The 22,347-nt window shown below is 33.6% G+C and overlaps 2 protein-coding genes and 1 long non-coding RNA gene across 9 annotated transcripts in view; 1 reads left to right on the forward strand and 2 right to left on the reverse strand.

The window, feature by feature from the left end:
* The window catches only part of LOC118737882 (tropomodulin), a 205,299-nt gene that overhangs the window by 83,982 nt on the left and 98,970 nt on the right, over positions 1-22,347 (forward strand). The gene's annotated exons all lie outside the window — the stretch shown is intronic.
* On the reverse strand, positions 7,111-8,578 carry LOC118737883. Its single transcript, XM_036468692.1, has one exon. The coding sequence runs from the start codon at positions 8,247-8,249 to the stop codon at positions 8,106-8,108; it is 144 nt and encodes a 47-aa protein (XP_036324585.1). The 5' UTR covers positions 8,250-8,578; the 3' UTR covers positions 7,111-8,105.
* LOC118737884 overlaps positions 9,009-22,347 on the reverse strand; it is a 29,126-nt gene continuing 15,787 nt past the window's right edge. Inside the window, exon 2 of the long non-coding RNA XR_004992853.1 lies at positions 9,009-9,061. This is a non-coding gene — a long non-coding RNA (uncharacterized LOC118737884). The remainder of the gene's footprint in view (positions 9,062-22,347) is intronic.

The raw sequence follows: 22,347 nt of genomic DNA on the forward strand, positions 1-22,347 counted from the left end.
TTTTGCTAAGTTACAGTCAACCCAGCAAAGTCTTAATTATCTCGGAAGCTGGATGAGCTCCTATAATTATTTAGGTGACTCTAAAAAGCCCAAAAATAGCACGTAATTCCTCAATACTATTTATCCGTGTTCGACCAAAGTTTAAGAAGTGGGTTAGCTAGCGTGGCGTCAAACGGTTTTTCAATGTTAACCGGGCAATATTTTTAAAGCCCATAAAAAGCACAAAAAAATAAGCCCAGAAAAGTAGTAAAAATACTTCATTGAATGAATGTTTTGCTAAGTTACGTTTAACTTAGCAAAGTCCTAATTATTTACCAAATGGTCGGAGCACAAAAAAAACGAAAAGTGGCCGAAAATAGCACACAATGAGCACAATAATACGAACACTTTTTTTCTTCATTTTTTCATTTTAGCGCCGCTAACTTGATTGAGCTGCAATCAGCTCGCCATATTTCCAACTCCCTGCATTTCTATGGAAAAATTTGAATAGCATAATCCATTAATTAATGTTAATATGATATAAATATGTAGCAGAAAAAAAAGGAAAAAAAAAAAACACAAAAGAGCCTTTCAAAATTAATGCAAATTTTCACTCATTATTAAATGCTGCTTATTTCAAACCAAAAATAGCAATTTACTGCATAAAAACGCATTAATTTAATACCAGTTTTTTCTTTATTCTGCATCAAATTGTAACTAAATTAAAATCTAGTTGATACTCGTATTACAGAAATTACTAATATTTTATTGTATGTATTTAATGTGACTACACATATTTATATTTAAAAGTAACTAGCTACATTTTTTGATCTTAATAATCGTTTTCGGACATTTTTCGCTGTTAAGTTTTAAAGTACCTAAGTATTTATGTATGTAACTAAGTGTGTACAAGTAAAATTATAAAATTTTCATTGAGCAGTATATGCACTTCTTGCTTGTGATTACTTGCAGCCAATCTTCGTTAAATCCTAAAACTATTATTGTTCTATTATGTTTTGGAAATTTACACATTTTATGATGCATAATTCATTGCTAATGCTAATACGGATACTTATTCTATGTTAGACAATTAAAACTTACTGGTTTCCACAAATTCATATTTACATTTGAATTGCTCGACTAATTAATTTCTATTTCTAAATACACACTGTTTTAGATAATAAAACTTTTGTATACATAATAACTAGAAGTTTGAAATTTCAATTTGAATTATCAAATACACTCTCTTATGGCAGTACACATATACATATATACTTTGCGACTAAATTCGTTAGATCCAGTGAAGAGTTCATACATATTTACTAACCATGTACTTAGTTCTTTCAATGATTGATTTGATATTATTTTTAGAAATAAGTAATTGATTTTTTTAAGTAAAATTCTTTTTCGTCCTGAAAGTTCTAGAGCTTCATTATATACGTACACATCTGTGCCGTTCAATGAAGTAGTCCAAGTCGGATTGGCTCTTTTCCCTTTAAAGCTAAATTTCATTGGGTTCCATACCAATATTTTAAAATTTAAGTAGCCATAGGTGCAGTTCAAGATGCCCTTTTAATAGAAGCTTAATCAAAATGTAAACATTTTCAAGAGAAACTGCTTATTTTTTTAATTTAAAGTCAAAACTTCTAAAGTCAGTTCAGCTACTTTAATTGAACGGCACAAATATACTTCTATTAAAAGCTTTCAGACCATCGGGAAGTGGTAGACTTGATGCCGTAAGTAGACCCACTGAACATAAATTGAACTGAAATAAAGTATGTCATATTTGAAACCACGGTTTAATCTCTATTAGTTACGCATGTTTGTTAATTTTTTGGGTGGATTCACAAGGTGTCATAGTGTCATAAAGCCATACATTTTAAAATACTTTTAATTGTTGTGTAACTGCCGAGAAACACTCTTGCTTTTAAACTTTATAAAGTGTATGACATTATAACAATGACTCGTTATGACACTTTTTGAATCCTCTACGAATATATGTATGCAATAGTATTTAGCAATGCATACGAAACTTTTATTGTTATTCGAGATGCTAATCATGATTAAAACTTTGTTGGCACACATATGTACACGCGCCTGTGAGCTCACCAACTATCTCAAAAGTCTGATAAATATTAACGGATAACTGCTGGCAAGCATACCTTTCACATTTTGGGTAAAAGGGAAAATAATATTCACTTCTTCTATGAAAATAGGTCCACAGCCTTTAAAAGCTTCACTCCAAATTCCTTCCGGGTCAACACGGCGTATACGTTACGTCAGCGGTTATTTGATTTGCATTACCGCAAATTAAGTTCATTCATGTGATTTAATATTGCGCGGTGTAAGCAGGAAATTTTAGTTCGATTATTCAATTTTTATGAAAAGAATAAGAATTCAAATGGTTCAATTTGTTTAAGAAAAAAACTTTGGTAACGTAAAATATTATTTTAGTATTTTTAGTTTTTGTTTTTACCAATAGTAGTTATTGTAAGGAATAATAATTAAAAAACAGCATTAAAATTCTTAGTTGAAATACCTTTGCGCAATAAACTGACTACTATCATCATGCAATCAAATTTACAAACTATTTACTTAATTATAAGTTGCTCGTACTTTCATACATAATTTGCATACCAGTTAAACGATTCCTAACACCCAACGCTGTGAGCTTACTTTGCGCACACTTTCAGTTTATATAAAAACTTTGTTAATAGTTGCTATATCACTACTTAAATTCAAATAACTACACTTCGGTATGAACTCCATTACAATAATAAATTCGGGTAAGCAAATTAAAACCGTGCGACGCACAAAAATCAGCATAAAATGAGCAACGAAACGGCTAAGAAATTGTATAGGAAAATGAGTATGTTTCAAAAAGGAAAATGTGTTCGCAAGAAAATATTAACAGTATGTACACGCATAAGTACCTATGTATATACATAAGTACATTAAACTGCCTCACTTCTTATAAGATGACAACTCGCTTCTGATCCCCTGAGAAAATTATCTTTAACTTTATTGACCCCTTGAAAGTTGCCAATATAGTTGCATTTTTTTACAAAAAAATTGTATCGCAAAACTTTTTTCTGCATAAAAATGGTCAGAGGAAAATAAAAATCTTTGCACAAGTTTTCTTACAATAATTCTTTGAACAAGGTTCAAAATAACTAAAGTGTTGATGGAAGTTAACATAAATAGTTTTGTAACGCAAGTTTTATGAAAGTATGAATAGTTAAACCATTTCTTCAATGTACCGGTGAGTGGGAGAGTATTCTTCCTCTCTTGTAACTTTTAGCTCATTCAGAACCCGAAAATTCATATTTCTGTTTTCTAAAGGCCATTTATAGAAAAATAAAACTCGAAACATACTTTAAATAGTAGATTGAGCTAAAAAGAAAAAGTGAAATTGTGTCTGAGAAGACCTATTGTGTACCCAAAGCAAGTTCATTACCCGGACAGCCCAAGAAACTAGCCGCTTTCCTAATAAATGCTAATACCTGGGTCGACGAATTTAAAATAATAAGGGGTTCCGACATATCCAAATTCATTTACATATTTCAGTCTAAGGCTGGCCGACTCCATTTTATCTCCGAAGTCAAGCCAAGCCGGTGGTGAGGGCGCAGATACTTATGACTATTTAGGTACTCTGTAAGTAACCTAACTTTGGCTCTATTTAAAGAATTTATGATGCCCTTTAATAAATTAAAAAAAAAAAAAATTAAAAAAAGCAAAATAACATTAAATTAAAATAAAGCAGAAATAAGTAAAAATATTAAAAAACGTATGTTTTTCTTTTCAAAACAATAAAATCTAAAAATTAAACAAGAAAAAATAAATAAATAAATCAAAAAGAAAATGGAACTTAAAAATTAGATAAAAAGAAAAGATATACTTTTATTAAAAAAAAAAGTTTAGAAATTAAAAGAAAATAAAATTTAAAAAAAACAAAAAAATTATTTGAAGACCCTAAAATGTAAATGAAGTAAAATGGATTTATTTTTGTTTCTAAAACACTAAAATATAAGAATTAAAATAAATGAAATTAAAAAGAAAAAACAAATTAAATTAAAAAAGATGAAATAAATAGAATAAGTTTCTAAAGTTTAAATTAAATAAGAAAAAAATACTTTTCTTTTTAAAAAAAAATATCTAATTCTAAAAATTAAATCAAAAAAAGAAAATTTTGTTTGAAAAAGAAAAAAATTATAATAATTTAAAGAAACTTGCAAAATTAACATCTAGAAATTAAAGAGAATTAATTTAGGAAAAAAAGCATAAAATAAGTTTCTAAAAATTAAATGATATTAAATTGAAAAAGTAAAAGAAAATTTGAAAATGCGTAAATTAGAAAAAAAAAGTAAAAAATCCGCTAACCGAATCTCTCGCTTAGTGCTTAGCTTACTGGGCCATTGCGACCGTTGCAGCGGCGCGAGCTAAATGATAAACAGTGTTTTCTCACAAAATAGCTTTTCACCACGAAAGATGGGTGAGAGGGAGCGTGTCTTCTGAGGCTTTTTTGCTAGAGTAATAAAAAAAATTGTTCGAACTATCTTGCCATCTCTCTTTCATTTGTCTTACGAAAGACTTTACTATCTTAGCTAGAATGAGGTTCCCTAACGCGTTAAAGTCTATATTATTGTGTTATTCAGGGAAATTCCTATTCATAAACATATTTTTGTGAATTTTTCGATTTACTTAGGGTAGCAGCACCTTCTTCGTGAGGCATCATAATGTAGATACATATATGTATAAATATATGTAAACACGTAGACGAGTGTATAAGTAGGTGAAAATTAATGCAATATTGTCATTTGAAGAGGTTTGCGCTAAGCTTTCAGATTTGTTAAACCCGAACTGGTTGTAGCACGACGAGGTGTATGTATTGTGTAGTAGAAAGGGGAAGTTGCCATTGGTAATGCTGCTTACATTGTGGCTCATACAAATAAGTATGTATGTAGGTATAAGAAATTTAGATCCAGTTGTTGCCGTTATTACGGCTCATCATGGCTGATGCTTATGGTTTTAATGTTCGCTGTTTGTTACACAAAATTAATAACTGAGATGATTTATTTGCATGCTTAAAATTGCGTATATACATACTTTTTCCTGAAAGATGGCCGAACAAATTCGAGTTGATGAGTGTTTAAGTACCCTACGGTTGAATTTTAAGAGTTCCTTGAATTATTGAGCAATGTTACCGCGCCAGTGCCTCGTTTCTATTAGCATTTAAAGCAGGGATGTCCGTGAAGAACTCGCTGACGAGCTGGAGTTGTCAAACAGTTTAAAGATATTTTCTATAAAATTCAGATAATTGAAGCTATGGCACAGGCATCTCAGATTTAAAGTGTTTGGCGGGAAATAAGCATTCAAAACTAATTTAAACTATTTAGTTGGAAAGTATTGAACGTATTTTGTAGGATATTTGTCTCTTCTAAGATCTAGCCACTCAGCTGAGTTTGTCTACATAGACAACGTCAACGCTCAAAGAGTTTCACACGATGTTGGTAGGGCCTTTTTTATTTTTCGTTATTTTGCCCAAATATGGCTCCAGCAAAAAAAAAACCTAGGTCTGATACAACCGCTTTCAGGATGGACAATCTCTATGAACAATTAAAGAGTACAGTCTTTGGTTTAGGTCTTCTGCTGTCAATTCCTTTTGGAATAACGCGTCTTCAAGCCTTCACCCACTTTTCTCTAATAAATAATGTGTATGCAGAAAGTGTATAGTACTCAACTCAGCACTGGGATAGATGATTTTTTGGAAGACTTTAGCAACTGCAACAGCTGGTGTTTCTTACTTCTACGTCTATATGTTTTTCAGCTAGATGAAGATAGACAAATGTTATTGAAGATTACGTTGAAAAGTCGCGAATTTTAAGAGAAAATATATGTATAATCTATTTATGGATAACTTGGAGACCTGTTGTGACAATATATAGAACCAATTGAAGACTACGTCCAACCACTGTTGAAAATCCGAATGACAAACATGTAAATTTCTACTCAATAAAAAATTCATTTAGATTGCCACTGAAAGATGGAGAATGGAGGATGGAGAAAAATCTCTGGCTGCCATAGACGCCCAACGTACCAAGTCTCTACTTAATCCAAAGAGGCAGGACATTCGCATAGTGACTGGAGTTCTCACCGTACACTGTCTGATTAGATTACATGTAGCTAGAATGGACACACCCTGGAATGACTACTGCAAATGCTGCATGGATGTAGACGAAGAAGAAACCATCCAAAATCTTCTCTGCCATTGCTTGGTTCTGTCAAAGCGGAGAGCAAAAGCTCTTGGCAGTAATTTATTCAACAATATCGACGACGTCAAAGTGATGAACATTAGAAACCTATGCAGTTTTTTGCTAAGCATAACATGGTTCACAGGCGAACGGGTATAAATGAAAACCTCATGCGGTATCACAATGGAACCTGAGTCCACTCAGGACTGCCGCCCAAACTAATCTAACCTGTATTGAGAACTGGAGTGTAACATTGTGAACTTTTGTTGAAGAAATTGGCCGATGGAATGATTTTACAGGGTCAGATGCCACCTTATACCTCAATCTTAATGTAAAAGGTGTGAATATTGAGTAAAAATGCTACACCGCACGTAGAGATAAAAAGTAAAATATGCCATTAAGAAAAAATATATGGAAAAATTACTGCAGGTGTTCCTCTTCTGTGTGACAATGTTCCTATTCTGAAGAACCTTGATGTAGACCGCCACATTTATACCGGAGTGGATTCTTAGCATTAAACTATCCTTTCTACGGACAAAGTTAAACTAATATTCTGAATATTGTTGATTTCCAAAAATGCGAAAAAAATAACTTCAAGTCAAAAATTTACTGATGATAAGTCGACGGACAAGCGAGTATTTTTATGGCAAAATAAATATTGCAAAACATCTGAGGGAAATATTAAAAGGGAACATATGGAAAAGAAAAGTTTCACCTCTATGTCTTCATTCCGTGAACATTTTAGTAATTTTTCTTATATTTTCTTTAAAACTGTAATAAAATCAGAAAATTATAGAAGCTCTTACAAAAGAATTATTTTCACTTTACTAAAATTCGGTAATTTTATTCATGTATCCGTGCATTTTTAGCATATTTTCACAAACATACGTGCCGTTTAAAGTTCGCATGCTGTCAGTCTCTCGTTAAGCAGTTAACTTTATTTACATTGTTCTTTAGAGAATAACTCAATTTGCCAGTTTCTTTTACTACATTTAACCGGAAGTTGTCGCTGATGGCAAAACAATGTCATATTCTTTTCAAGTTTTTTTTAACATTTACTTTAACTTAATTAAAATTTTGTATTCCTTTTTTCTCTATAAGGACATGGCTGTTATTAGTTTATGCCGCCAGTTATAGTTGTTTTTGTTATAGTGTACTCTGGGTTTGCCCGTAATTTTATGCATTTGCCGCCTGAGAGCTCAGATGCATTTCACAACGCAATCGTTTTGCATTTTTATTAAAGTTATATCACCTCGCTGCTGTTGTTGTCTTTGCTTTTGACTTTCGTTTTGCTTTTCATTACATTTGTTTTCATTTATTTGCAAGTCTTAATTAGCTCTAGCTCTGCATTTGTACTCAGACTCGTCGCATGCTGAGACTCTTATCCAATTCAATCAATGTACCTACTAGTATTTCCTATCCCTTCGCTGTGTTCTCTCCAATTGGTTGCTTTTTTTTTTTGTTTCCGACTTTTGTTACGCTGGCATTTAATTGAAACCGTGACTTTGCCGCAGGCTTTGCTTGCACTGCAATTAATCCGCAACGAAGCTGATGCTCTGCACCGCCAAACAGATCGGCTCATCCTTTTTGCGCATTAACGTGACTTTCGCGCGTGTCCTGCTGGCCCGCCTCGTAAGGCAACTTATTGGTCGCGCCGCTTTTGCTTTGTTGTTATACGATTTGCAATTATGTCCGCTTCCATTGCCGCTCCTCAGCCGCTCTACACGTCCGCACGTCATTTGATGTCCAGATTTTACACTGTTTTTTGAATCGTTGGTCTTCATTAATCGCTGCCACGCCGCGTTAAGCCCTGCATGTCGCTTCAACGCCACCACTTCCTTCTGTTGCATGTCACGTTTTCCAGCTTCACCAGGTCTATACAAAAATAATATCTGCACGATCTGATTTCGTCGTGGGCGGTTGTCTTTGGAAGGCGTAGACATTAACAAGTAATTGTGCCATGAAAATCAGGCAAAATAAAACGATTAAAAGAATGTAGAGCAAGATATCGCGCACCATGCCGACGCGTCGACCCAATTCGCTACTCGCAGTGCGTGCGTCAGTTAGTGAAGCGGAAGTGTAAGCGCGTTCTGTGTCGCGTGTGTTTATATCATCCCACCTGCTTGAGGTAAACTTCTGCAAAATCACTTTTCTAAGCGGTGAGAAATCGAGAAAATCCAAGCGCCCCTTTTTATGTGGAGCAAAGCGTTGCTGCCTTTTCGAGTGGCAAATACGTAACGGATAATCGCGCTGCTGCGAAATTGTGGTTGTCTCCGCCGCCGGCGCCGCTACAATTGCATAAATCTCTCTCTCGCTTTCACTCCAGTCGATTGCTAGTGGCAACACTTGCTATCGTTATTTCCGCTGCAGCCGCCGCCGCCGCCGCCGTCGCTTTGGAATTAGTTCAACACTTCCTGCGTCGCCTCAGCGCAAGACGTTGCTAACCTCGCACACTTGCTATTGCAGTTTGTCGCTTTATATGAACTTATTGGAACAGGCAAAATGTATAAATCGGGTCGTCTTGCCTTTAAGTGTGCCATCTTATGTGGTTGTTGCTTTCGAGTGCCACAATTTCAGTCACTTCAATTGCTATTTAACCTAACTCAACATCGACTGCTCAGTTGGCGGCTTCCGCCTGTCGCAATCGCTTACTCAGTGGAATTTTCCTTAGTCCTAGAAACTTTTGTCTCAGCTGGCGACAGCAACGTCAACTTCGTCTCTGCCACTTCTATGGTTTGAGTAAGGGTGTTTGCTCCATTTTTTGTTTGTTTTCTACCCACTAAGCACTTTCGCTACTGCCAATCCAAGGCGATGTGGTTAATGTGGTTGAGCTGCAAGTAGAAAGCACAAAAAGGATTTCATGAAACATAAGTATTTTTTTCCAAGCAAACAAATGGGAAAAATTTCAATTGCAATAGTATAAAAATGCTGAAAAAAAATGTTAGAGTTCGTAAGAAGGTAGTAAAAATGGTAACCTACAAAAGCGTCATTAAGGTAAACACCAACTGTGCGTGCATATCAAGAAACATGTCAACAAACATGTAGCAGCTAAAGAAAAATTTAAATAAAAGTAAAATTACAATGTCCCTACGTTGTGCTGAATGGTTTTGCAAATGTATGCGCGTTGTTATTGTGTATGCACCAACAAAAGCAATGTTTTAAAATTGTTGAATTTACATGCAACTATGCTTGCAATATGCACAGCTATTGTAAGTACTGCTCCCGAACAAAGCGGCAGCAATATGCACTTCAAGGCACTTCATGTGGCAGCGAAACAACAGAAGCCGGTAACTTGTGTGAACACGCTTAGTTATTTATGTAGGTATGTACATAAGTACAGTCACAGAGATATATATACATACACACGTACTTAGGGCGATCCAAAAAAGCGTGCGAAAAACTGAATTCGGAATTTTTATGCCTTCACCCCCTAGGATTGTTCTATACCAAACACAATGTACCCATATTTTTTATTTCGAAATCAAAAAATATTTAGAGGTCGCTCAAAGCGCTCAAAGTTTTCCATGTATTTTATATGGCAAAAACCACTTTTCGTTGAAAGGGTATAGAATTTTTGAAAATAATTTTTTTTCGATTACAAAAGCCCTTTTCTCTTCAGGAAAATCCCAGTAATAATACCCAATTGTTTATTTAACCAATACATCATAATAAATATATTTTATAGGTTCTTTTAAACCCCACACAAAGAAATGGAGTTGCTGTTGTTTTTTCCCATATAAATACATGGAAAACTTTGAGCGCTATAAGCGACTTCTAAATACATTTTAATTTCAAAATAAAAAATTGGTCATATTTTTTTCAATATGGACCAATCCTAGGTGGTAAAAGCATTAAAATTCCGACTTTACTTTTTTTTTTTTACCACCCTAATGTGCATACGTAAATACACTTCTTTCATTTGCAACATGAAGTGGTGTGGCATGAGTGCTGTTGCAAGCTACACCCGTATTACATATGTATGTATGTAGAACCTTAGCAACATGTAAATTTGAATTCACATAGAAATACAGTGGCGACCATTAAAGTGGAGTGAGCTGAGTTTTTGTCATTAAAAAAAAAATAACTTTCTCGCAAGCATCCAAATCCTTCAAATCTTTGTTTAACATTGCCCAAGTGTTTGCTCCTAAAAAAGGCATGATGACAGATTTGTAGAGCGTAATTTTGGTCCTTTGGAAATGAGCTCTGCTTTTCAGCTGCCTGCTAATTCCATAGAAGCAACTGCAGGCAACAAATGTTGTTCGCTCGAACTCGACGCTGGCATTATAGTTGGTATTTATAGCGGATTCTAGTTAGACTTGAGCATACATTATCTACTTTGCCATCATAGTTACCAGCCGAACAATAGCACAGCCAAATATAGTCTTTGGAAAAAAATATAAGCAGTTGGCGTAGGTCTGAAAAATATCCGCACACAACGCCTATGGATATAAGTCAAGAAAATAACGAAAAATGGGCGTGATAACTTTATTTTAAAGCTACCTCATACCCTCAAAAGTTGTTAAAAATTTCATAAAAAGTGCACCGAAGAATACATGACTCCGATAAAAACCGTAGATTGGCACAGCTGGAAGTGTCAATTACAGTTTTACACCCAAACTCATCAAAAATGGAGAAAACTTTAACTGCTTTATACATTGAAAATTTAAATTTATTTAAATCTTTATGAATAAGGCCATCCCTGCAAACCAAAGTTCCCGAAATCTTAACGAAATCTTTAGGAGTATCTGATTTCTGTAACGATTTTTTTCCGAACCTTCAAAGAAAATTATATGAAGTGGTTGACACGAACTCGTAAAAATATTTCTGTACGAAAAATAAAGAAAATTCTGAAAAAAGTCTGCAAGAAATTCTTCACATAACAGCATTTTTTTCATTTCTTTACCGATTTGCTTCCGAAATTTCGTAAAAGAATGGAAGTGTGCGTAATTTATTTCATTTTAGAAAATTCGGCAAAAAATCGGATGGGATCTTTCCGAATTCTTTAAAAATTCTTTACGATTCAGAATGCTCTGATAAAATGGTTTGCAGGGATTAGTCTTAAGAGTAACAGAAAATGTTTAAATATACCCTGCAAACCATTTTTCAGAGTATTCTGAATCGTAAAGAAATTTTAACGAATTCGGAAAGATCCCATCCGATTTTTTTCCGGTGAAGAATTGAAAATAATATTGCTATGTGAAGAATTTCTTGCAGACCTTTTTCAGAATTTTCTTTATTTTTCGTACAGAAATTTCTTTACGAGTTCGTGTTAACCACTTCATATAATTTTCTTTGAAGATTCGGAAAAAAATCGTTACAGAAATCAGATACTCCTAAAGATTTCGTTAAGATTTCGGGAACTTTGGTTTGCAGGGTATGTATGTGTATTAGGGCGTGTCAATTTGTATGGGAGATTTTTTCGACTGTGCGCGTATAGCACAGGACCGTACGCGTAAACTTAAGCAAATTTTTAGAAAAAACCAAAGGTCTTGAAGTATGCTAATTGCGAAAATAGGTTTCTTATCATATTGCTGTAGTGTGGTAAATAAGTGCTTGAATTTTGTATAAAATCATTCTATAAAGGGTTTTTGGAATTAGGAGTCCTTTTCTACACAAATTTTTTTTTTTTTCTAAGTTCTACCAGAGGGTGGAACAGTGAAACTTTTCACATTTTCTTCGAGACCTATAGTGTTAGTGTTTGGTCGAGCTTTTTTCAGATCTTTTGCGAGCGCCTTGATGTCCTCACACAAAGGGGAGGTACCCAGTTAGTGAAGCTTTCAAATTGTTGTAGCTACATATATCGTCGCTTAAAGTACAAAACCGCGTATCGTCATTCTGCAAAGCCGCGTAATTCACATTTGCAGCCAAAAATTGGATTTGCTCACACAAGCTCTGGTCTCAATCCTTATCCCTTTGTCCTGGAGTATACTAGCCAAAAATCCGATTGCTTTATAAAACAGAGAACCATTTTGAAATATGAGTGTTTTAATCTCTAGAAAATAATTTATGCAACTTGATACGCGGTTTTGTACTTCAAACGACGATATGAATGTGTTCTCGGAAGCATTTTGGAGATTCATGACGCTCCAGTAAACAGGATATCAAAATATTCAAACAAAATCGAATTTTACAATTAAACTTTCGAATAAAATTTGTGTGGTATCTTTGCAGCCGAATTCGTGATAAAAGCTACTCTTCACTAGGTTCAGTGTAAACACCAGCAGTTTCGCTTTGTTCCACCTTGCTTTGCTTGTAATTAAAATAGAACATCAGAAGGCCAATAAAAAAGTGAACCGTGACGTGTGCGGCCGTGGTGTTTATAAGCCTCTCTCCGTACTATCAAAAGTGGCTTTTGAATCGACAAAAAGGTGGTGTGCATCGATTAGCTTTTCTAAGCACTTTTCCAGGATTTTATGCACCATGAAAATTTGGTAAATGATGGATTTACCAAGACTGAAACTGACTCCTATATACAGCTAATACTTGCGCACCACTGTTCGTCGCCGGCTTTTAACAGTTCAGGCGAAATTCCGACGACATATTTCTGTCTTCCCGACGTCTGGTGTCCGCAGTAACTAAGCTGTTAGAAACGTATTCCTCTACTCGGCAAGACCCAACTTGGAGTCACTGTCTGTGTAGCCAACAAAGAAGTTGTTTCTAAAAGCGGTCGTCCCACGGCAAGCAATAGCAAATTTCGGAGTATACTTCTGCCATGAGAGATACCCTACAAGGAGCGCTCTCTCAACCTTTATTTTGGCCCTCGTCATAAACAACATCTTGGAATATCTGCATACTCTGTACAGGACTCATTAAGTTTAGTCACACCGACTTAGTATTCCGCTAAATTAGGTAAACCACTAAAATGGCCGCCTACAATTTATATGCAGTTTATTGGGCAATCATAAATCTAGCAGAAGAAAAATACAAAATAAATAAAAAAAGAAAGTCAAAATTCAATTTCTCCACACACCACTGTACACATTTACATACACATATACATAATGGATGCCAAATGATATGCAACCACACTGCATGCAGCGGTTAGTAGAGTTTCGCAAAGCAAAAGCGGCAAGTGGCAAGAGCAAACGTCTGTAGGAAATTGGAATGTGAAATGAGGAAATGAGAAACGTAAGACTAAATTTCTTAGTAAATATTTGTTAAAATACGAGTACAAACAAACGACTGATGTCACAACTCCCACAAAAGTATAAATTTTAGCTGTGTATGACAAGCTGATATCGTTGATGCAATAGTATAGTTACAGCCAACGCCTTTGCATTATCATCATTTGTGTCAACGGCAGAAGTACCGTCATACTCGTAAGCATATATGTATATGTATATGGTTTTATGACTCAAAAGTGTAGGTGGTGTAGGCCAAATGAGCACATTTCTAAATTTAGAGCAAACTTGTTTCAGTAAGTGGGTGCAGTGGGTAGATATTTAGTTAGATTGTGGAGTCTGCATTGCCACAAGGACTGTCAATAAGCCGGTGCTGTTTACCAACCTGCTACCTGTAGTACCTAACAGAGCACGTAGTTAGTCTGTGTTTAGGCATGGCCAGGCATGACCATAAGTATGACTATCAGTGCTACTGTGCGTATGTATGTATATAAAGATGCATTCGTTTGGAAAAGAATTTCATAGAATTTCAACTTTTTATACGTTGCTTTTTTATTGATTTTAAATGCAGTTGAATCCACCATATTAAGTGTCCTGCATTTATTTCTTACCAAGTTACGAAGATTTTTTCTCCGATTTCTTATTCCTTCTTTCTCTTCAAATGATTTCAATTGCATATTCGAAGACACATACGCACGCAGATACTTAATAAAATGCAGGTAGTCAAGTGGAACTGCAGTGCATTTTATTTAATTATCCTCGCAGCAACATAGGCGAAGCTTTGCAAAAGATCATACGGAGTAATAAAAGTAAAAGTATTTAAAATGCATATCTAGCAATTCCAGTTGTTTAAAAGGATACCTCGTATAAAATTCTATAACGTTATTTGAGCTCTTCTAAAAATTGCACCAAATTGATTCAAGTAAACCTTCTATATTTTAATAAAATTTCAAACTTGCACACTTTATGCCAAATTTAACGAGAATAACTTTATTTGCCGTGCAACTTTTCCATTCTACATACATATATGCATATGTACATGTGTGTGTGTGTAAGTATTCATGTTCTTTGTTCGAAATTTTATTTAGTTTTATTTGAACAGCAGGAGGAAGTAACCACAGAGTACTTTGTGGATTTTTGCGGTCAATTTATGATGCACAACATGTGATTTTTATATATTTTACACAGACCTAAAGTTAGATTGCGATGGAAAATAAGTGTTTTTTTTGATAAATGAACAATTTTAAATATTTCAAAACTTTTGAAATACTGCATAAATACCACAAACTTTTAATTCAATTGATACAAACAAATTACTAATTATTGTTACAAGGCAAGCAATTATAAATATTTGTGCAGGCGACCGTATATTTTTTTAATCTCACTGGAAGCTAACGCAGTATGAAAAACGCAATCTAATATTTACTTTAAAAGGTATAAAAAAATGATATTTTATTTTAATTTACATAAATTATATTTCACATCAGAAAACTCTGTATGTCACTCATTCCACGGTAATCTATGCCAAACGAAGTGAAGATAAGCTTGCGAATTTGAGTGTAAGTTAGTAAGAGTAAATCAATCACCAAAAGTGTAGCTCTATTTAAAAAAATGTAATTTATATTTAAGTCTACTCAGGTAGAGTAAATGAAGAGTACGAGCAGGATTTTGCCGTTCTTAGGCGACAGGATACTTTGGGTATTTGTAAAATCAGATTTCTTAGAAATAAAGTTAGTTTAATAATACAACAATGTTGGTTTCTTTATTCATTCTCAACTTGTCCCACCCGTCACAAAAAAAAAAGAATATTTGCAACTTAGGCATATTAGTAAGCGATGAATTTTTTCTTGGAGCAGTAAAAACAAATAAATAACTAAGGAAGGTACGGCGACATGTTGCTATTGATATTAGACATTGTTGTCACTCATACGTTACAATCGTATCTATTTTCGGTCAAAAACCAGTATATTACGGCGCAAAAATTCCGTTTCGCCGTATCTTCATTTAAAAATAAAAACAGTTTTTACAGTATATTACAGGAATTGCTGGTGTGGTACACAAAATACCAAGTATTCCTTTATTGTACACCCCGAGCCAAAATGATATGTCTAACAAAAGCCATGAAAATCAAATGTTCTCACTTTGTACGAAAATTAGAAAAATTAAAAAAAGATGCACAACAACAATATTCTAGTTTGAAGTGTCTAAAAAATATTTGATTCTTTTTTTTTTTGCTGACGACGTCACGCATTTTCTTCCATACAAAGTTACTATGTTCGACAGTTGGGTTTGTATGGAAGAAAATAATAACACAGTCGGCAAAAAAACCACCAAAAATCAGCGCGAATTCTTAGCCTGTTGAAACTTGCACGTTAGTAAGCTACACAATTTCATACTTGAAATTTTTCTAAAAATTATGAATACAAAGTTTTTTGTTGTGGATTTATTTATTTTTTTTTGATTTCCCTACGAAGTTTGTAATGTAGATTTATATCCCTATTTTTTACATAATAGTATATACACATGTGCATTTTTAAAACGTGTTCCAGCGAACACTATGTATTAAAAAATTTAGGCAGCAAAAGAGTATAAATACAGTATTTTAAAAAAAAAACCGCAGTATCCATTTTTGGAATCAAAGAAAAAGTATTATACTGCGAAAGAAAGTATAGACCCGAGCGTTACTCATACGCCATGACATGCGAGTAACATACAGCGCAATTCTGGCAACTAACTTAGCAAGTTGTTTGTAAAACAATTTTAAAAAAAGTAGGCAAGATAATTTGAAAGATTGTGTTTCCAAAAACATCGTCCTTGCTAATTTTCATGGTGACAAGCTCTCTTGAAATAACGCCCTTCGGCATGTTCTAAATGGAGATCTATAACGTTTTTCTCGCGCTGCTGCAACAGTTGCAATGGTCGAGTAAGCAAAGCGTTGGCAGGCGATTCGAGAGATCCTAGGTTCAAATCCCGGATAGCGGACTTTTTTCAAATTTTCTTAAATGTGGTTTTCTCATTTTAATTTAGTAAACTTTTAGATTTCATTGTTTTAAAATGAAAAAATAATTATTTCTTTTATTTCATTTAACTTTTAAAGACTTTTAACTTAGTTTTCTTTAATTGAGGGTTTTTATAGTTTCAAAGGGAAAAATATATTTTTGAACGTCTTTCTTTTAATTTTACTTTTTACATGTTTTAATTTAATTTTATTTGAATTTTTTAATTTAATTTTACCTGAATATTTAAATTTGATTGTTTTAAAAAGAAATACATTTTTTATTTAATTTAATTTAATTTTTAGGAATTTATTTTATTTATTGGTTTTTTAATTTTCTTTTTTAGCATTCTTGTTTCGAACGGAAAAATATATTTATTATTATTTAATTTAACTTATTGTTAAAAGGCAAACCGGATGACGCCAAGACAACCTCGTTAGCAGATCTTTCAATAACATGAACCAACTGACAAGATCACGCAATCGGAAAAAAATTAAAAGTAAATTTCTGAGCGTACTTGACATCTGCTTAAGAATGAAAACAAATTGAGGAAAACGAAAAAGGCGCGGTGATTGAGTGCAATTATATTGCTGTTTATTATAAAATGTGAAGGGTGAAACTTGATGCCAATTAGCAAAAAAAGTTTTACGATCGCATATCATCAGCACAAGTCGATTTTTCAATGCACCCACTTTTCAAGCAAATTTAGGCCTTTTGGCAGACCAAACGAACGCAGAAATTTTTTCCAATCCCAAAACATTTCATTTTATATCAAAAATTTTTAATAAATCAAAATTAAAATCAAAATCACTCATAAAACTAATCAAATTGCTAAAAAAAGCCACCCCAAGTGATAAAATGCGATGTAAACAAAACTGAAAAACATTAAAAACGCTACGAAAACCTTTTGCTGAAATTCGATTACAAATACAACGATGACCGATTTCGTGATCTGGAGTCATTGGTTCATGTTCCAATAAGACTTTCGAAAGAGAGAAAGGAGCTTGCAAGATATCTGTCAGAATTGACAATTGTATTAAAAAAGACTTATCGAAAGACTATGATGAGTTGAAATACATTCGCCAGAGTTTCCCTGTTAGGCTGGCATGTAAATAATCAAGCAGATATGCGATCGATCGCCACCTTTGACATTTTATTTGTTGTGCATTACTACAAAACTCAACACCAAAAGGCACTTGCTTTTCAGCATAAGCTACTCACATGCCATGGAGAATGAGTGACAACAATTTGGCACGTCTGGTATCGATATCAACATCTGGGCCGGACAAAATAGGCCCTTCAAGTCGCATAATTTTTTTTAATCATTTTTTGTTATACTTCTTTATAATAGAAAAAAGCATCGCTTGCAAGTAAACTAAATTATTTAATTTGATGAAGAGGAAAATTTAATTTAGTGGAGTAGAATTTGAGTTGTTAGTATTTAGTTGACTAAGTAGTACTCTAGGCCGACGCGATCTTAGAAAGGTGTATAATACTGATAGACATACATATGTATCACACTTTCAAATCGAGTCATAAATATATAAAGATTTTCATAAAAAATTTAAATGTTTGCCGTTTTTACGACTGTCCATTTTCATACACATTTTATACATGTTATACTTCCACCTCAGCGGAGCAGAGGAACGAGAGATGTATCACAAAATATTGATATGCTTTATTCTTCATATATTTGACTGCCAGTATTTTATTTAATCTTCCGTTAAATATCAGCTCTCTAAAAGCAAAACTTTGTATATTTTTAATAAATAGCAAAAAATCTAAACGGTGCTCACTTTAACTCCCTGCTAATCTTTCTTAAAAAACGATCAAAGAATATAGCGCAGCTCTAAGTTTCAACCAATTCAAATAACTAACATAAAACTCACACTCACTGCAATATACCAAGTAGACTCGACTCAAAGACATTGTATATGTATGTATGTATGGTAGAAGAATAAAAACAAAAGCAGAGAATAAAATATAGCACAAGTACTTTCCGACGTAATCGAAGTAGCTTCATAACTCAGCAAAAAAACCCATACCCATGCCGGCTCATTCACAGAAACCAATTCAACAAAAAGGAAATCCAGTGCAAATATGAACATAAATAAGTAAATATGTATACTGCTGTGCCATAAATTCTCACAGAAAGTGCGTGCCGATGTGCAGTTTAAAGCCACCTGAATATCCTTTTAAATGTTCGTTATACTGAAATATGGCACACTTAAGTCTGTAGTGGATGGGTGTACACGCACATGCTTTTTTAAAGTATTTACGACACATAAAAATACGCATGCCCATATATGTGGGCAAACAAATGCATAAAAGAGCAACCCTCATAAGCAGACTAGTTCAACATTACACATATTGCGATTAGTTTCCAATTTGAAATTTATTCCAGTACTCCAAAAAAATTTACATAACCTCACAATCACAATTCAACGGTTTTATTTTATAAATTTTCCTAAAGAGAAGAGAGAGTACAAATTGGGATTTTTTCAATACAAATAGATCTAGGCAGAGACAAAAGGAGTTTTAGGTCCGGTCAAATGCAAATCACACTAATTTTTTTTTTGTGTGCCTGTGTAAATTTATCAAAGCATCAGTATCGTTTACTTACTGAGGACCGTTTTCTAATATAAGCAGTAAATTTGCCTTTACTAACAGGGCAGATCAATTGTTCCTCACTTTAAAGTGTTTTGGTTTTCTTATCGTTCCGGTAAAAATAAATTTGTTATTCCGTAGAGTGAAGATAGGTCCGGTCAAAAGCACACCACACTAATTTTTTTGTGTGTGTCGGTGTTATTAGTCCGAGAGCTTCTTCAGGCGAAATAGCTTTAGGACTCTTCTTTGCAGTACCTCTTTCTGGAGAAGCACTTAAAAGCTTAAGTAGCTGAAGATCTCATTTTTAGTTCAGTGGCCAAAAAAATACATCTGGTTCGATAACTTTCGAAAGCTCATTAGCTTTCTTCATTTTAACCTTTTGGCAAACAATTTTCAAAGCTTTCAGCTGGCCTACCAGCAGAAAATGTCGGCTCACCAAACTTAGAACACACCAATTGTGACAAGTTTATTTCAAATTCGAGCCAATCTTTATTTGCAGTAACAAACCGCTTTCTTTTTCGGAAAACTTTTGTCCACTTTAAGTCCAAATTCTGAATTAACTTCGCCCGTATGATTTCAATTTATCAAATTTGATTCTATCACTAGATCCTAAACTGATATTACCTGGTACAAAATCCATTATTCCATCAAGTCTTTAATTTTTTTTAGGGGTCGACAGCCAAAGATCAAAAATTTCCTGTCTTGAAATTTTAGGAGCTCCAAAAAATATGTGCGTCCACTTCGGTAATAATTTTTACATTTCCTGAATTTTCTTACTTAAAACAATGACGGAGAAAGAAATTAAGTTAAAACAAAGTTTCTTTAAACAAGTTATTGAGTCTTAAAAATACTCAGCTTTCGTTGCACGCAGAATTTCATTTTTCACTTATTGCTTACTATGACTTTTGGATACCGTTATGTTTAAATATAGCCAAATTTTTTCAAACAAAGTTGCATTTAGTCTTAAGTAGACAATATTCTTGCATACTTGATAAAAATTTTATTGAAAAATTACAAACAAAAAGTTTAATTAAATTACCCTTGCTTTGCACATTGGACCACTGTGCTTCGCTTAGACCATAATTTACAGGAAAGAATTGGATCGAAGAAAGGTCTTCGGTTTATTCTTTACCGATGGTTTTAAAATGACTGAGTAAAGGAGAGCTTTCGTGTTCTATTCGGAGCAAGAACTTCAACATTCCTTCGAGCAGCAGCTGCGTAAAAAGCTGAAGTAACCACTATTCGTATCAGTGATCGAACTTCTACCACATTGAGCTATTTAGGTCTGCCACGTTTTTGAGCATCTACCACATCTACCACATAATGTCTGAAATCTACCACATATTCGCGTTTTTTAGTAGTTTTATTTTTGCTCGACTTAAAGCAAAAGTTGTCCAACATTAAACAGTAGCAGTAGACAGATTGGGAGGATAAAATAAACAGTAAAATAGTAAATTTTCTCAATATTCAATTTTTCGACAGCAAACGTGGAAAGCGAAAATTAAAAAAACGGCAATTTTTGTGAAAGTATTAGCAAATTTCAGTAAAGTTTCTAAAGCGTTGTTTACATTTACTTAAGAATTGTCAAAATCGGCAAATCTCACGTAGCGGTTTCTGGAACGAGCCACATTTGTTCGCTACATCGTATTGTGATAAAAAGAAAAGCTGGCAGCACTCCGCAAGGTTGCAGAAATCTTTCAAAATATGTTCGAAAAATATCTTGATATGGAAGGAACTGCTTTACACTGTCAAGGAAAAAAATTAACAAAACTCTTATACTAAAACTAATTTTTTTTTAGATTCTAACTATAATGTTTGCAATTTAGGTGAAACCTTGTAGAAGTTTTTTAATTTTTGTACAAAGTTCGATCCAAAACCTGAGGTCTACCACAGTTTTTTGAAATCCACCACATTTTTTTCAAGATTCTACCACACAAATAGTTTTTTAAGTCCGATCACTGATTCGTATATTCTATTTCGCTAATATTTATTCTCAAACATTTTATTTATTGCTTTTCCTTTCGAGCGCATTCAATATGAATGCCATAAATTGATAAATGTATTTTAATAGAATTCTATGTGAAAAAGTGGCGATATTTGCTACTCCAAAATGAACCAGTTCCAAATGCATTCTAAAAACAGTCTAATAAACTACATGGTTCTATACTGACGCACATGCATAGTTATAAGCAACGGCACTTGCGTTATACCAATGCATAAAGCATACTAAGTGAACTCCATGAAAAGCTGGTTATAAAACAAAAGCAACAAACAACATGTCAGAAATAGTAAAAGTAACGACTGAAATTGCAAAAAGATTGCTTTCCTCTGTGCGGTGAAAGAAAGTTCAATATAAATATGTACATTCTTATACATATATGCATGTGCATGTGCACTGGTGTCTGCTGCAAAACTGGAAGTGAACTTTAAATCGAGTGCAAGTTGACGGTTGCCAGTTGCAGCGCCACCAACTTATGTTCGATTAAGCACATCATAGCGTCCGATTTGTTTTATTCACTTATTCATTCATTCATTTATGCACACAGCCGTCGCTTCTTATATAAGCCAGCACTTGCATTGGCGATAATATGTACAGACCAATCAAACAAGGCAGCTTGTAACAAAAGAGTTCAGTTATCAGCCGTACGTTTGCAACCAGGCAGGAAGCTGAGCATTCGAGCGGCTAAAAGGCTACCACAGCATACAATGGTAGTACATATATGTATGTATATAAATATACATTAGGGTGCCTGCCCATACAAGTTGTGAGTTTTCCACCGAAATTATAAAATTTATTATATTTTAGGACTTGCGTCGAACTATTTCGGTAAAAATATCATTAGTTTGTTTCCTTTGATAAAATGTTTAAACATTTTTATGTAGACCTTTTGAGCTTAAACTAAAAACCAGATCAAAACATACAGTGACTCAAACAAGTGACCACGTCTTATTTTTTTTTTTAATAATCGTAATGTTTTTCGGACAAATTTTTTTTTTTTATTATTCTATAAAAGTACCGTCCATGCTTTAACCAATGCTATATACATCTCATTTTAAACTGTATACAAACTTTAAGAAAATTCGACAAATTTAAAATTTACAAAATTTAAACTCTTTAATCTGAATCTTTAGAACATTTTTGGGTGTGCAGATTTATAACCCATACAATTTTAAGTGTAAGTAAGTTTTAGTGTAACTTTTGAAGTGTAAGTTTCAACCGGCTGAAAAATTGCGTTGATTTTTGAGAATTTTTTTTTTTTTTTGAGACTGCTTTTGCGTTTTTTTTATAACAAGCGCAATTTACAAAAAACTGGCATTGATTTTTCCAAATTTCGTTACGAACGCTCTCCCGCATTAGTATTTCACATGAATTTCATGTTTATATGGAAAAAA

Source organism: Rhagoletis pomonella, unplaced genomic scaffold (assembly GCF_013731165.1).
Source record: "Rhagoletis pomonella isolate Grant_MI unplaced genomic scaffold, Rhpom_1.0 Rhpom_scaffold_00004, whole genome shotgun sequence".
Lineage (NCBI taxonomy): Eukaryota > Metazoa > Arthropoda > Insecta > Diptera > Tephritidae > Rhagoletis > Rhagoletis pomonella.